The sequence below is a fragment of the Nyctereutes procyonoides genome, unplaced genomic scaffold (genome assembly GCF_905146905.1).
Source record: "Nyctereutes procyonoides isolate TBG_1078 unplaced genomic scaffold, NYPRO_anot_genome, whole genome shotgun sequence".
NCBI lineage: Eukaryota > Metazoa > Chordata > Mammalia > Carnivora > Canidae > Nyctereutes > Nyctereutes procyonoides.
The window spans coordinates 3,613,217-3,624,685 of record NW_026575129.1 but is presented as its reverse complement, the minus strand read 5'-3'; the positions used below and the strand labels follow the sequence as shown (position 1 = coordinate 3,624,685).

Sequence of the window (11,469 nt, the reverse complement as noted above, 5' to 3'; positions counted from 1 at the left end):
TGCTCCTCTTGGAGGGTGCCACGCGGCCCGGCCCCACCGGGCCCACCGGGCGCCGGCCCCTCCCCCGGCAGCGGCCGGGCCCGGGTCGGAGGCGGCGGGGGCGGGGGCGCCCGGGCTCCGCTGGCCGCGGGGGGGGGGGCGGGGGGAGTCCCGGGCGGGGGCGGGGCAGGCCCGGCCGCCAGTTCCTGATTCTACCAGCGGCGCCGGGGGCTGCGGGCGCCACAGGCGGCGGGGCCGCGGGCCGCGAAGGATGTGCGGGCGCGGGGCGGCCAGCCTGCCCGGAGGTCCCGGGCCGCGGCGGCCGAGGCTCCCCGGCGTCCTCCGCCTGCTGCTGCTGCGGCTGCTGCTGCTGCTGCTGCTGCTCGCCCCGCCGGGCGCCGGCGCTCGGGCCGCCGGGCCGCCGCACCTGGTCTTCGTGCTGGCGGACGACCTGGGCTGGCACGACGTGGGCTTCCACGGCTCGCGCATCCGCACGCCGCACCTGGACGCGCTGGCGGCCGCCGGGGTGCTCCTGGACAACTACTACACGCAGCCGCTGTGCACGCCCTCGCGCAGCCAGCTGCTCACCGGCCGCTACCAGGTACGCCGCCCGCGGCGCCCCCGCCCCGCCAGCCTCGCGGGTGCGCAGGGCGCCGCGGCCGAGACGCCGGGGGCGGGCGGGGCGAGGCGGCCGCTCCCCGCGCGGGGCCGCCGCCGCTCCTCCCGGGCCGCGGGCCGCCGGCCGCCGCCTCTGCGCATGCGCCCCGAGCGCCGGCCTCCCGCCCGCCCCAGCTGCTCCGGGGCCGCAGGCCGCCGCCTCTGCGCAGGCGCCCCGAGCGCCGCCCGCCCACCTGCTCCGGGGCCGCCCCCGCTCCCGCTCTCGGGAGGTGCGGCTGGGGAAAGGGCTCCCGGGGCGGCGCCGGCTGCTGGGCCTGCGAGCCCGTCCGGGGCCCGGGGTCAGGCGGACTCCGCGGAGAGGCCCCGAGGAGCGCGGGGGGGGGGGGGAGCGGGGCGGGCTGCGGTGCACCCGCCTGCCCGCAGCCCGAGGGTTTGCAGTGAGCCTCCCCGCGTGGCTGCCCTGGGGCGGCTGGCGGGCCTCTCCGCCCGGACCTTGTGCGGGCGCTGCTGAGCCTCGGGGTCGCCGATCACCGAGGGTGATGGGCGTGGTGGGGGCGTGGTATCCCGGGAGCTTCAGGGGTCCGTCGCAGTGACTCTAGTTTTACACGTCATGAAATAATCCGGGCTCCGCCCAAGTGTAGCTGTGGTTTATCACCGCACGAAGCCGTGGCCTCGCCGTGGCCGGTGACCCACCTGGCCTGCGTCGGCAGGTGTGCGCCGCGACCCTTCCCCATCTCCCCTGCACCCCCCCCCCAGGCCTCTGCCCTCTGGAAACCCTCTGTTCCCTGATTCCGTGACTTGTATCTTGTATCTGTTTGTCTTCGATCATTGTTTTGTTTTTAGTTCACACATAGGGTGGGATCATAGGGTCTGTCTTTCTCGGTTCCCTTAGCATTGTACCCCCTGGGCCAATCCGCGTCGTGCCAGGGCTAAGAGTTCATCCTGTTGTATGGCCGTGTAATAGTCCACTATGCATTTAATCTTTGGATGGACACGTAGGCTGCTTCCACGTCTTGGCTGCTGTAAAGAATGCTGCAGAGAACTCAGGGCTGCCTTCCTCTCCTCAGGTTGCTTTGCCCTTTCTTTCTGGTAGCTATCCAGAAGTGGAATTGCTGGGCCCTGTGGGTCTTCTTTTTTTTCTTTCTTTTTTTTTTTTTTTAAGATTTTATTTATTTATTCATGAGAGAGAGAGAGGCAGAGACACAGGCAGAAGGAGAAGCAGGCTCCATGCAGGGAGCCCGACGTGGGCCTCGATCCCGGGTCTCCAGGATCACACCTGGGTCGCAGGCGGCGCTAAACCGCTGAGCCACCCGGGCTGCCCATGTGGGTCTATTACTAATTTTCTTTGAGGAAACTCCGTACCGTTTTCCCTAGTGACTGCACCAATTTACATTCCTATCAGCCATGTGGGAGGGTTTCCTGGGGTCCCTTTTCTCCACATTGTCACCAACGCTTGTTATTTCTTATTCTTTTGATACTGGCCAATCTGACAGGTGTGAAGTAATCACATTATCTTTAAAAGCTTTTCTTTAAAAACTTCTATGTAGTTAACAGGGATATGCTACTTGTAGAGAGCGTGATGTATGCTAAATAAATAAGAATATCAACAACATTTGCATAGTGCTGGACCTTTTTTAAAATAAATTCTTGAAATAGCCCATGAGGTAGATGTAACTTTTCATCCTCTTTTACAGATGAGCAAATAAACTTGCAGAAGTTCGATTACATGTTAAGAATGACAGAGCTAGAAAGTGGTAAAATTAGGTCTGTGCCTCTCCTGTATCTACAAGTCATCTCAGGCCCATAAAGTTGTATCCTTTTTTTCAGGAAGATTGATGATTTTATAAGATCCCAATGTGATTATGGCTATTATATTAAATTCAATAAATGAATACTGTTTGAGAACCCAAGCATACCTCCTTATATACATATTGTTTTTCATTAAGCATATTTTGAGCCCTTGTTGTGCAAGTCACGAGATATGCTTGAACCTTGCCCTAGTAGGTCTGTGTGCATGTAGCCTCTCAGATCAACCCTAACCTCATGTTGTCCTGAGATCAAGAGAAGGGAAGGTTTATTTGCGATAAAGATTTCCACAGTGATCTGAAGACTTCTAGAGCAGAAAAGATAGAGTTTTACCACAGGACTAAGAAGGAGCTATAGCCAAGGTTTGCCATGGAGATAAAGGATGGCTCCCTTCACATCGGCTCTAAGTACTTTCCACAGGTCTAACTTTGGCTGTTAGGTGTAATCAGGAATCTATGCTCTAAGGCAGATCTCGCCCTGGACACTTTGTAAGAGTAAGAGAGCATTTGAGTAAAGAAGAAAGGAGAGAACGCAAGATCTGCCCCAATTAGTTCTGCATTTGCTCTGAAATAAGAGAACTGAAAAATTGCAGAAGAATGGGAAGGCCATTCTTTTCTCTAACTTCCTCCCTTCCAACAGACTTGAACAGGAAAGCAAACACCATACTTTACAAAACTTGTTCTGATAATTGGCTGCTTTTGTTCCCCAAACATCCTTCTCTGCCACTCACCACTATTGCTTCTTGGAGAAACAATGTGTGTAGAGTAGCCCATAGGTAGAAGCGAAGGAAGGGTAGAAGCTGCGCATACTCCAGAACAGTTTAGAGACCCCTCAGTGGAGCAAGCTAGCCTCCCCAAACGTTTTGCTTGACTTTTCACCCCTGTTTTATTCTGAGTTCAGGAGACCCAATTACAAATTACCTCAGGCTAGCAAGCATCTTTTTTTTTTTTTTTTTAAAAAAAGGAGCCAACGTTTCAGGGAGAGCTGGAGCCTCATTGCCCTCACGTACAATATACTGATACCATTCTGAGTACTTTACACTTTAGTTCGTTTACTTCTCTCAGCAACCTGCTGAGGTAGGTATTGCTTTTATCCCTATTTGATAACAAGGAAACCAAGGGTGGAAGAGGGTAAGAACCTAGCCCAGGGTCACAGGCGGTAGACCAGGATTTGGCCAGGCACTGTGGCTTTATAACCACTAGACTATTGCCCACTCAGAATTATTAAAAATATCATCACAAGAGCTGCTTCAGATTTACTAAATAATCCATTATTCTTGGACATTTGGGTCATTTCCAAACGTCTCGACAACAAAAAATAAACCTGTCGTCATATTTCAAGTTAGGAATTGCCTACGTTAAATGGAAAATGAAAACGGGGGAGAGGTTTTATTTCTGAATGAGTCACGTGTTGTGCAAAAATTTAGACACTAAAATGAGGAAATTTGATGATTTCAAATTTAGGTACTTGAAATAACTGTAATACTTATATCTGTGAGCTTAATAATCAACTTTGATAGAATGTTTAGAGACCCATCCTTCCCAAAGTCATGTAACTTTAGATTAGAAAAGTATAAAGTGATAACTAAGCTTAGACTGATTGAACTGAATTTCCCCAAATCCTGAGTTTTAGGTTTTTGGCTTATTATTTAGTGATGAGGACTGTTTGGGAATAAGGAGATGTGGGTTCCAGTCTTCACATCAGTCTTCAGACTCTGACCTGCTGGACATCATTTTTGACATCTGTAAAATATGGGAGTTGGGCTGAACTCTCAGGCTCTTTCTAGCTCTACATTTCTTTGACTCTAAGGCCCTGTGTCCCATAGAGCAGATTTCTAACTTAGCAAATACATGTTATCGTACCTACTGACCCCATCTACTGGCGGGAAGAGAGATTAATCTTGCCCAATGCTGTGTGCCTTACAACGTTGCTGCTTGTTCTGCTGCCAGGAGCTTGTTTAAACGGAAAAGACCCAGCCTTTTATATTGAGATACATAATTGTTCAGAATCCTCACATAGGAACCTTTTTAAACCTGCATACTTTCGTGAAAAATGCATGGCGTTTGATCAAACGGGCAATAGGGAGACTGATCAGCAGAGGAGGTAAATGGTTATGGTTATTCTAGTTCAGAACTAGAATTCAGGTCTTTGTATACTGTCCTAACCATGGCCCTATGACTCATTCATTCATTATTTTAAAAATATTTTACATGTATATTTTGTTTTTCTTCTTAAATAGAAACTATAATGGTTTGAAAACTCAAAAATTACTGAATATCTCTCCCTGCGCATATGCACACGCACACATACACTGTTTTGATCCTTAGGCATCCTGTTTCTGATCTTTGGAGGCAAACAGTGCTATCTGAATTGTGCACATATATCTTTCAAAAAGTATTTTATGTATATACAAGCAAATACATATATAGATATACCTTTTCTCGCTTTTTATATGGATGATAGCATACTCTTCACATGTTTGTTTTATTTTACATTTGAAATAATTCCACATCATTACTAAAAGAGCATCTTGATTTTTATGGCTGTGTAATACTTTGTAAGTGGATATAATTTGTTTAACTGGTCACATTATGATGAACATGTAGATTGTTTCCAGTCTTTTGATATATCAAAACTGAAGTCAGTACCTTCACTATATATCATTTTACACATGAATATATCTGCAGGATAAATTCTTAGAAAAGGACTGTTTCTAGGTTTAAGGGTGGGTGAATTTGTAATTTTTTTTAAAAAGATTTTATTTATTTGAGGAAGAGAGAGAGCACAAGCAGGGGGAGGAGCAGAGGGAGAGGGAGAAGCAGATGCCCCACTGAGCGGGGAGCGCAATGCCAGGCTCTATCCTAGGACCCTGGGATCCTGACCTGAGCCCAAGGCAGATGATTAACAGACTGAACCAGGTGCCCCAGTAATTTTGATAAATCCTACAAAATTGCATTTCAGTGGGATGTATCAATCTACATTCCGACCAGCAACATAAGATATTGCCTATTTTCCTATACTCTGTTTTCTAAAAAGACTTTATTTTTAAGTATCTCATGGGGCTTGAACTCACAACCCAAAGATCAAGGGTCATATGCTCCACTGACTGAGTCAGCCAGGCACTGTATACTCTATTTTCTTCTTAAAGTTGTATTTCACATACCACCAAATGCACCATTTTAAGTGTATAATTTATCAGTTTTTCACATATCTGCAAAGTTGTACAACCATCGCCATTGTCTAATTGTAGAACATTGCAATTACCCCATAAAGAAACCCCGTAACTGTTGGCAGTCCGTCCTCATTGCCCTCTGCCCCCAGCCCCTGGAAACCATTAATCTACTTTCTGCCTTTATAGAATTGCCTATTTTGGACATTTTATATAAATGGAATTATATGATAGATATCCTTTCATCCCTATTGTGACATATACCAAGCCATTTTATGGTCACATAATATTCTATTGTATGGATATACCAACATTTTATTTATCCATCAGTTGATGGACTTTGTCTTTTGGCTATTGTGAATAATGCTGCTGTGAACATCCATGTACGTATTTTTTGGTCACCTCTTTTGGGTTTATGCCTAGGAGTATAATGCTAGATAATATGGCAACTCTATGTTTAATTTTTTGAGGAGCTGCCGAACTGTGTCCATAGCAGATACACCATTCCCACCAACGTATGTGAGTTCCGGTTTCTTCATGTCTTTGCCAGCACTTGTTACTGTCTTTTTGATTATAGCCTTCTAATCATCCCAGTGGGTATGGAGTGGCATCTCATTGTCCGTTTGATTTGCATTTCCCTAATAGCATTGAGCATCTTTTCATGTCTTATTCGTCATTTGTATATATTTTTTAAAGATTTATTTGTTTGTTTGTTTATTTATTTATTTATGAGGCGGGGGGCAGAGACACAGGAGGAAGGAGAAGTAGGCTCCATGCGAGGAGCCTGACGTGGGACTTGATCCTGGGACACCAGGATCGCGCCCTGGGCCAAAGGCAGGCGCCAAACTGCTGAGCCACCCAGGGATCCCCTCATTTGTAGATTTCTTTGGAGAAATCTCTGCTCAATCCTTTGCCATTTTTAAATTGAGTTGTCTTTTTGTTGTTGAGTTGTACGAGTTCTTCATATACTCTGGATGCTAGAGTCTTTTCACATACATGATTTGCAAATATTTCCTCCTGTGGGTTTTCATTTTGCTTTCTTAATAGTGCCCTTTTATGCACAAAACTTTTAAATTTTGATGTAGTTCAACTTAATTTCTTTGGCTGTTTGTGCTTTTGGTGTCATATCTAAGAAACCACTAAGATTATGAAGAGTCACCTCTGTTTTCTTCTACGAGTTTTATAGCTTCAGTTCTTACATTTAGGTCTTTGATCCATTTTTAGTTAATTTTTGTATTTTTAAAAATATTTATTTATTCATGAGAGACACAGAGAGAGGCATAGACATAAGCAGAGGGAGAAGCAGGCTCCCCATAGGGAGCCTGACGTGGAACTTGATCCCAGGATCCCGGGATCACGCCCTGAGCCAAAGGCAGATGCTCCACCGCTGAGCCGCTCAGGCGTCCCAATTTTTGTATTTTTCTGAGGTATGTGGATGCATGTGGATGCCCAGTTGTTCCAGCACCATATGTTAAAAAGTCTGTTCTTGGGTAGCCTGGGTGGCTCAGCGGTTTAGCACCATCTTTGGCCCAGGGTGTGATCCTGGAGACCCGGGACCAAGTCCCACGTTGGTCTCCATGCATGGAGCCTGCTTCTCCCTCTGCCTCTCTCTCTCTCTCTCTCTGTATCTCTCATGAATAACTAAATAAAATCTTAAAAAAAAAAGACTTCTTTCCTTATCAAATGCTTTTTCCACTCTTGTCACAAATCGGTTGACCACAGGTATGTGGATTTATTTCTGGACTTAAACAATTTTATTCTTTTGATCTGTATGTGTATCCTTATGACAGAACCACACTATCCTGATTACTCTAGCTTTGTAGTAGGTTTCATAATCAGAAAATATGAGTTCTCCAATTTTGTTCTTTTTAAAGACTGATTTGGGGCGCTTGGGTGACTCTGGTTGAGCGGCTGCCTTTGGCTCTAGTCGTGATCCCAGGGTCCTGGAATCGAGTCCCACATTGGGCTTCCCTCTCAGAAAGCCTGCTTTTCCCTCTGCCTGTGTTTCTGCCTCTCTCTCTGTGTCTCTCATGAATAAATAAAATCTTAAAAAAAAAAAGATTGAATTTTCTATAAAAAATGTGGAATTTTGATAGGAACTGCACTGATCTATAAATATGTTTGGGGAGTATTACCACCTTAACAATATAAGTCTTCTAATTTATGAATATGAGATATGTTTCTACTTATTTAGGTCTTTAATTTCTTTCCAATAATGTTTTGTAGTGTTTAGCATACAAGTCTTGCGATTCTTTGGTTATGTTTATTTCTAAGTTTTTATTCTTCTGGATATTGTTAATTATTTTCTTAATTTCATTTTCAATTGTTTATTGCTAGTATATGGAAATGCAACTGACAGTTGATCTGTATCCTGCAACCTTGCTGAACTTACTAGTTCTAAAGGGGTGTGTGTGTGTGTGTGTGTGTGTGTGTGTGTGTGATCTTTAGGATTTCTTATATACAAGATCTTATCATCTGCGAATAGAAATAGTTTTGCGTTTTCCTTTCCAATCTGGAGGCTTTCCATTCTGAGTGCTTACATAATTGCCCTGACTAGAACTTACAGTACAATGTTGATTAGAAGTAGCAAGAGTGGACATCCTTTTCTTATTCCTGATCTTAGGCGAAAGCTTTCAGTCCAACAGCATTAAGTAAAATGCATTCACTTATTCCTTCATTCAACAAATATTTATTGAGCAGCTGTTTAGACCGGCATTTGCTCTACTCTGGGGATCCCCTGGTACTTGTAGTCTGTTGGAGGTGAGGTGAACAGTAGCGACCAAGGGGGGATGAAATAAACATATAAACAGATGAGTAAGCTAGGTGAATTTAAATGTCCTGGTATTAAATATAGAGAAGAAAATGAAGTAGGTAGAGTGCTAAGTGACTCAGGAAATTATGTCCAAGAAGGAGATAGGGACAGAGGCCTGAAAGAAGAGGAGCCAGCCATTCAAAGATACTGGGAAAGAGAGTGTAACCCAGTGGAAGGGACAACCAAGTGCAGGCCCTCCATGCTGCAGTGAGCAGTTTCTAAGAAGTAGGACAAGGTCTCTGTGGCTGGAACTGAGTGTAAGAGGGTATGAAAAGCCTGCTTGGAGCTCAGAGGGGGAGGCAGGGTCTCCCTGTATCATACTGGCTGCTCCTGATAAAATATTAAACTTCAACTAACTTAGGTTTTCATAGTGATATTACATTGGAAGCTGCTCTCTACTGAACGTTTCTAAATGAACAGTATTTTAAGCAAACATACGTTAAGGAACCACAATTAAGTGCCATGTGGCATTCTTTGCATGTTACTCCAGTTGGAATTCAATTTTTTACTCCCTCTCCTCCTTTTTTAAATTAAGTTTATTTTAAAAATTGTTGTTGGGAAATCCTTTCAAAGTTTCACCTATAAGAGATTTAAATAGAGGTATGCATAAAAAAAGACCTTTTCATCTTGGTCCTCAGCCCTCCTTCCTGTACAGAGTTCCTATTTATCAGTTTCTGGGTATCCTTCAGAGGTATGTTGTGCATATAATGAAGTAGATTTTATATTCGCTTTCCCCTTGTTTGAAATCTCAGGATTTTTTTTTAAGATTTTATTTATTTATTCATGATAGTCACACACACACACACACACAGAGAGAGAGAGAGAGAGAGAGAGAGAGAGAGAGAGAGAGAGAGAGGCAGAGACACAGGCAGAGGGAGAAGCAGGCTCCATGCAGGGAGCCTGACGTGGGGTTTGATCCCGGGTCTCCAGGATTGCACCCTGGGCCAAAGGCAGGCGCCAAACCGCTGCGCCACCCAGGGATCCCGAAATCTCAGGATTGAAATGTAAATTTAAAATTCCTCCAGGGGAGGGGGATCCCTGGGTGGCCCAGCAGTTTAGCCCCTGCCTTCAGCCCAGGGTGTGATCCTGGGGACCTGGGATCAAGTCCCACGTCGGACTCCCTGCAAGGAGCCTGCTTCTCCCTCTGCCTGTGTCTCTGCCCCTCTCTCTGTATCTCTCATGAATAAATAAATAAAATCTTAAAAAAAAAAATCCTCCAGGGGTAAGAGGATAAGACAGATGTTGTTTAAAGGTATAGACTTGCAACAAGCAGTAAATAAGACGGAGATCTAATGTCAACATAGACAGCAGTACTGTAATCCTCAAACTTGCTGAGAGACTAGAACTTAATGATTCCAAGCACTAAAAAGAAAGGATGATTATGTAACATGAAAGAGGTAATAATTACTACTACAATGGGAATGATGTCACAATGTATAAATGCAGTACACCTTAAATTTACATAGTGTTATATGTCACATATATTCCAATAAAAATATGTAATAAAGATGTCTGTAAAAATGGTCAATAAATGAAAACCTGCCAGCTTTTCTAATAGAATTTGTATAGTGTTTTTAGTCATAAGACTTGAAAATGCTTAATTTCTTTATTCTTACAAATTGACTTTATTCAATACAAAATATTTGTTATACCTCTGTATTCTTACTACACATTTTATGTGGTTGTTCATTCTCAAGTCTGACTTGTCCTTAGGATTGCCTTGCTTGTGCCTGGCCTGGAGCAGCAGTCAGTGTTGAACAACTAAGTGAACGAATGTGCCAAGTACTCTACCTCCCGAGTGTTTCCTGAGAGAGCTCAAGCTCCCTGTCTTTGCTGCTTATGGTTGACATGCCAGGGCTCCTGCTGTCTTTTCAAGAGAACTGAAAAGATGAAAGGGTAACAATGGCAGTGGGCCTTAGTGGGAACACTTCCTGCTAGGAAAAAAGTAAGGAAAGTAACTTGGGCCCTCAGCTGGGAACATTCTCACCTTGGGAACTGAGGGGACCACTCCACCAGAACTCTGTAACCTTCGCAGGCGATACAAGTGATGAAAGATGACTCCAAGGTTTCATTCTTAGGGGAACCAAGTCACATTTTTCTTAATCACGTTGATAAATGGACAGGACATCTCAGGGCTCCTTACTCACCCCTGACGCAGGACCTTGGCAGGAAATAGAGGAAGGAGGCTGGGCAGCAGCATCGTGGGTGATTGTTGACTTGCTTCAAGTTCATTTTAAGAATGTGAGCAGCTGAGACCCGTGGCTACAGGCAGAGCAGGGCATTGCATGCTGGCGTGGAAAGAGCAATGAATTCCCCCTGCGGATGCTCTCGCCCCCCAGCTTCTTTTCTTTAGTCCCCCGGCACCCTGCCTGCCCATCCTTTATCAGCCCCCCACCTGGTTGCCTCCCCTGTGGACAGTAGGCTCCTGCCCCTGGTCACCTCTCGCTGGAGTCTAAGACTGGAAGTGGGGCAAAGAGGAGTGAAGAGCTCGAAGAAGTAGGTAGAGTGATTGGGGCAAGAAGTAGGTCACACACTGGGAGTGTTCACGGGACCCTCTGGTGGTGGCATCCAAGGAGTGACGTTAGGGGAGCACACAGTCTAGGGGCCACAGGCACCTCTGAAGAGAAAGTACTGGTTAGCCTCTCTTTCCATGCTTCCTTAGGCGGAGGAGCAAAGGCTGTGTTGGGTCCATAGTGACTGATAAGAAGGCCCACTGTTAAAACACCTCAGGGCCCTAGTGCAGGGAGCCACGAGGATGACTTGATCTGATGGGTCTTTTGTTTTCGCTGAAGCCAGATATCTGCCCTAAGCCTAGCCGGAGCCAAGAAACATTTTCCCAGAAGGGAAGGGGCATCTGGAAGCCATATTCCCACAAGCATTGAAAATATTTTAAAGAAACAATTCCATGTTTTACATATTTTACTTCCCACGTAATTGGAAGTGAGGAAATAAAGAAGTAAGTTTGGGGTTGAGTGAAGTATGACCCATTGACTTATGGGGTTTTTGTTTTGTTTTGTTTTGCTGATTGATTTTTGAGGTTTGTTATTTCAAGAATCACTCTGAACCTAAACTCTCTTTATTTCTT

At 45.6% G+C, this 11,469-nt stretch overlaps 1 protein-coding gene across 2 annotated transcripts in view; it reads left to right on the top strand.

The window, feature by feature from the left end:
* Positions 1-216: 216 nt before the first annotated feature.
* ARSB (arylsulfatase B) overlaps positions 217-11,469 on the top strand; it is a 171,395-nt gene continuing 160,142 nt past the window's right edge. For both annotated transcript variants that reach the window (XM_055342323.1, XM_055342324.1), the window contains exon 1: positions 217-580. In XM_055342323.1, the coding sequence (XP_055198298.1) occupies positions 251-580 (330 nt within the window). In that variant the 5' untranslated portion in view covers positions 217-250. The remainder of the gene's footprint in view (positions 581-11,469) is intronic.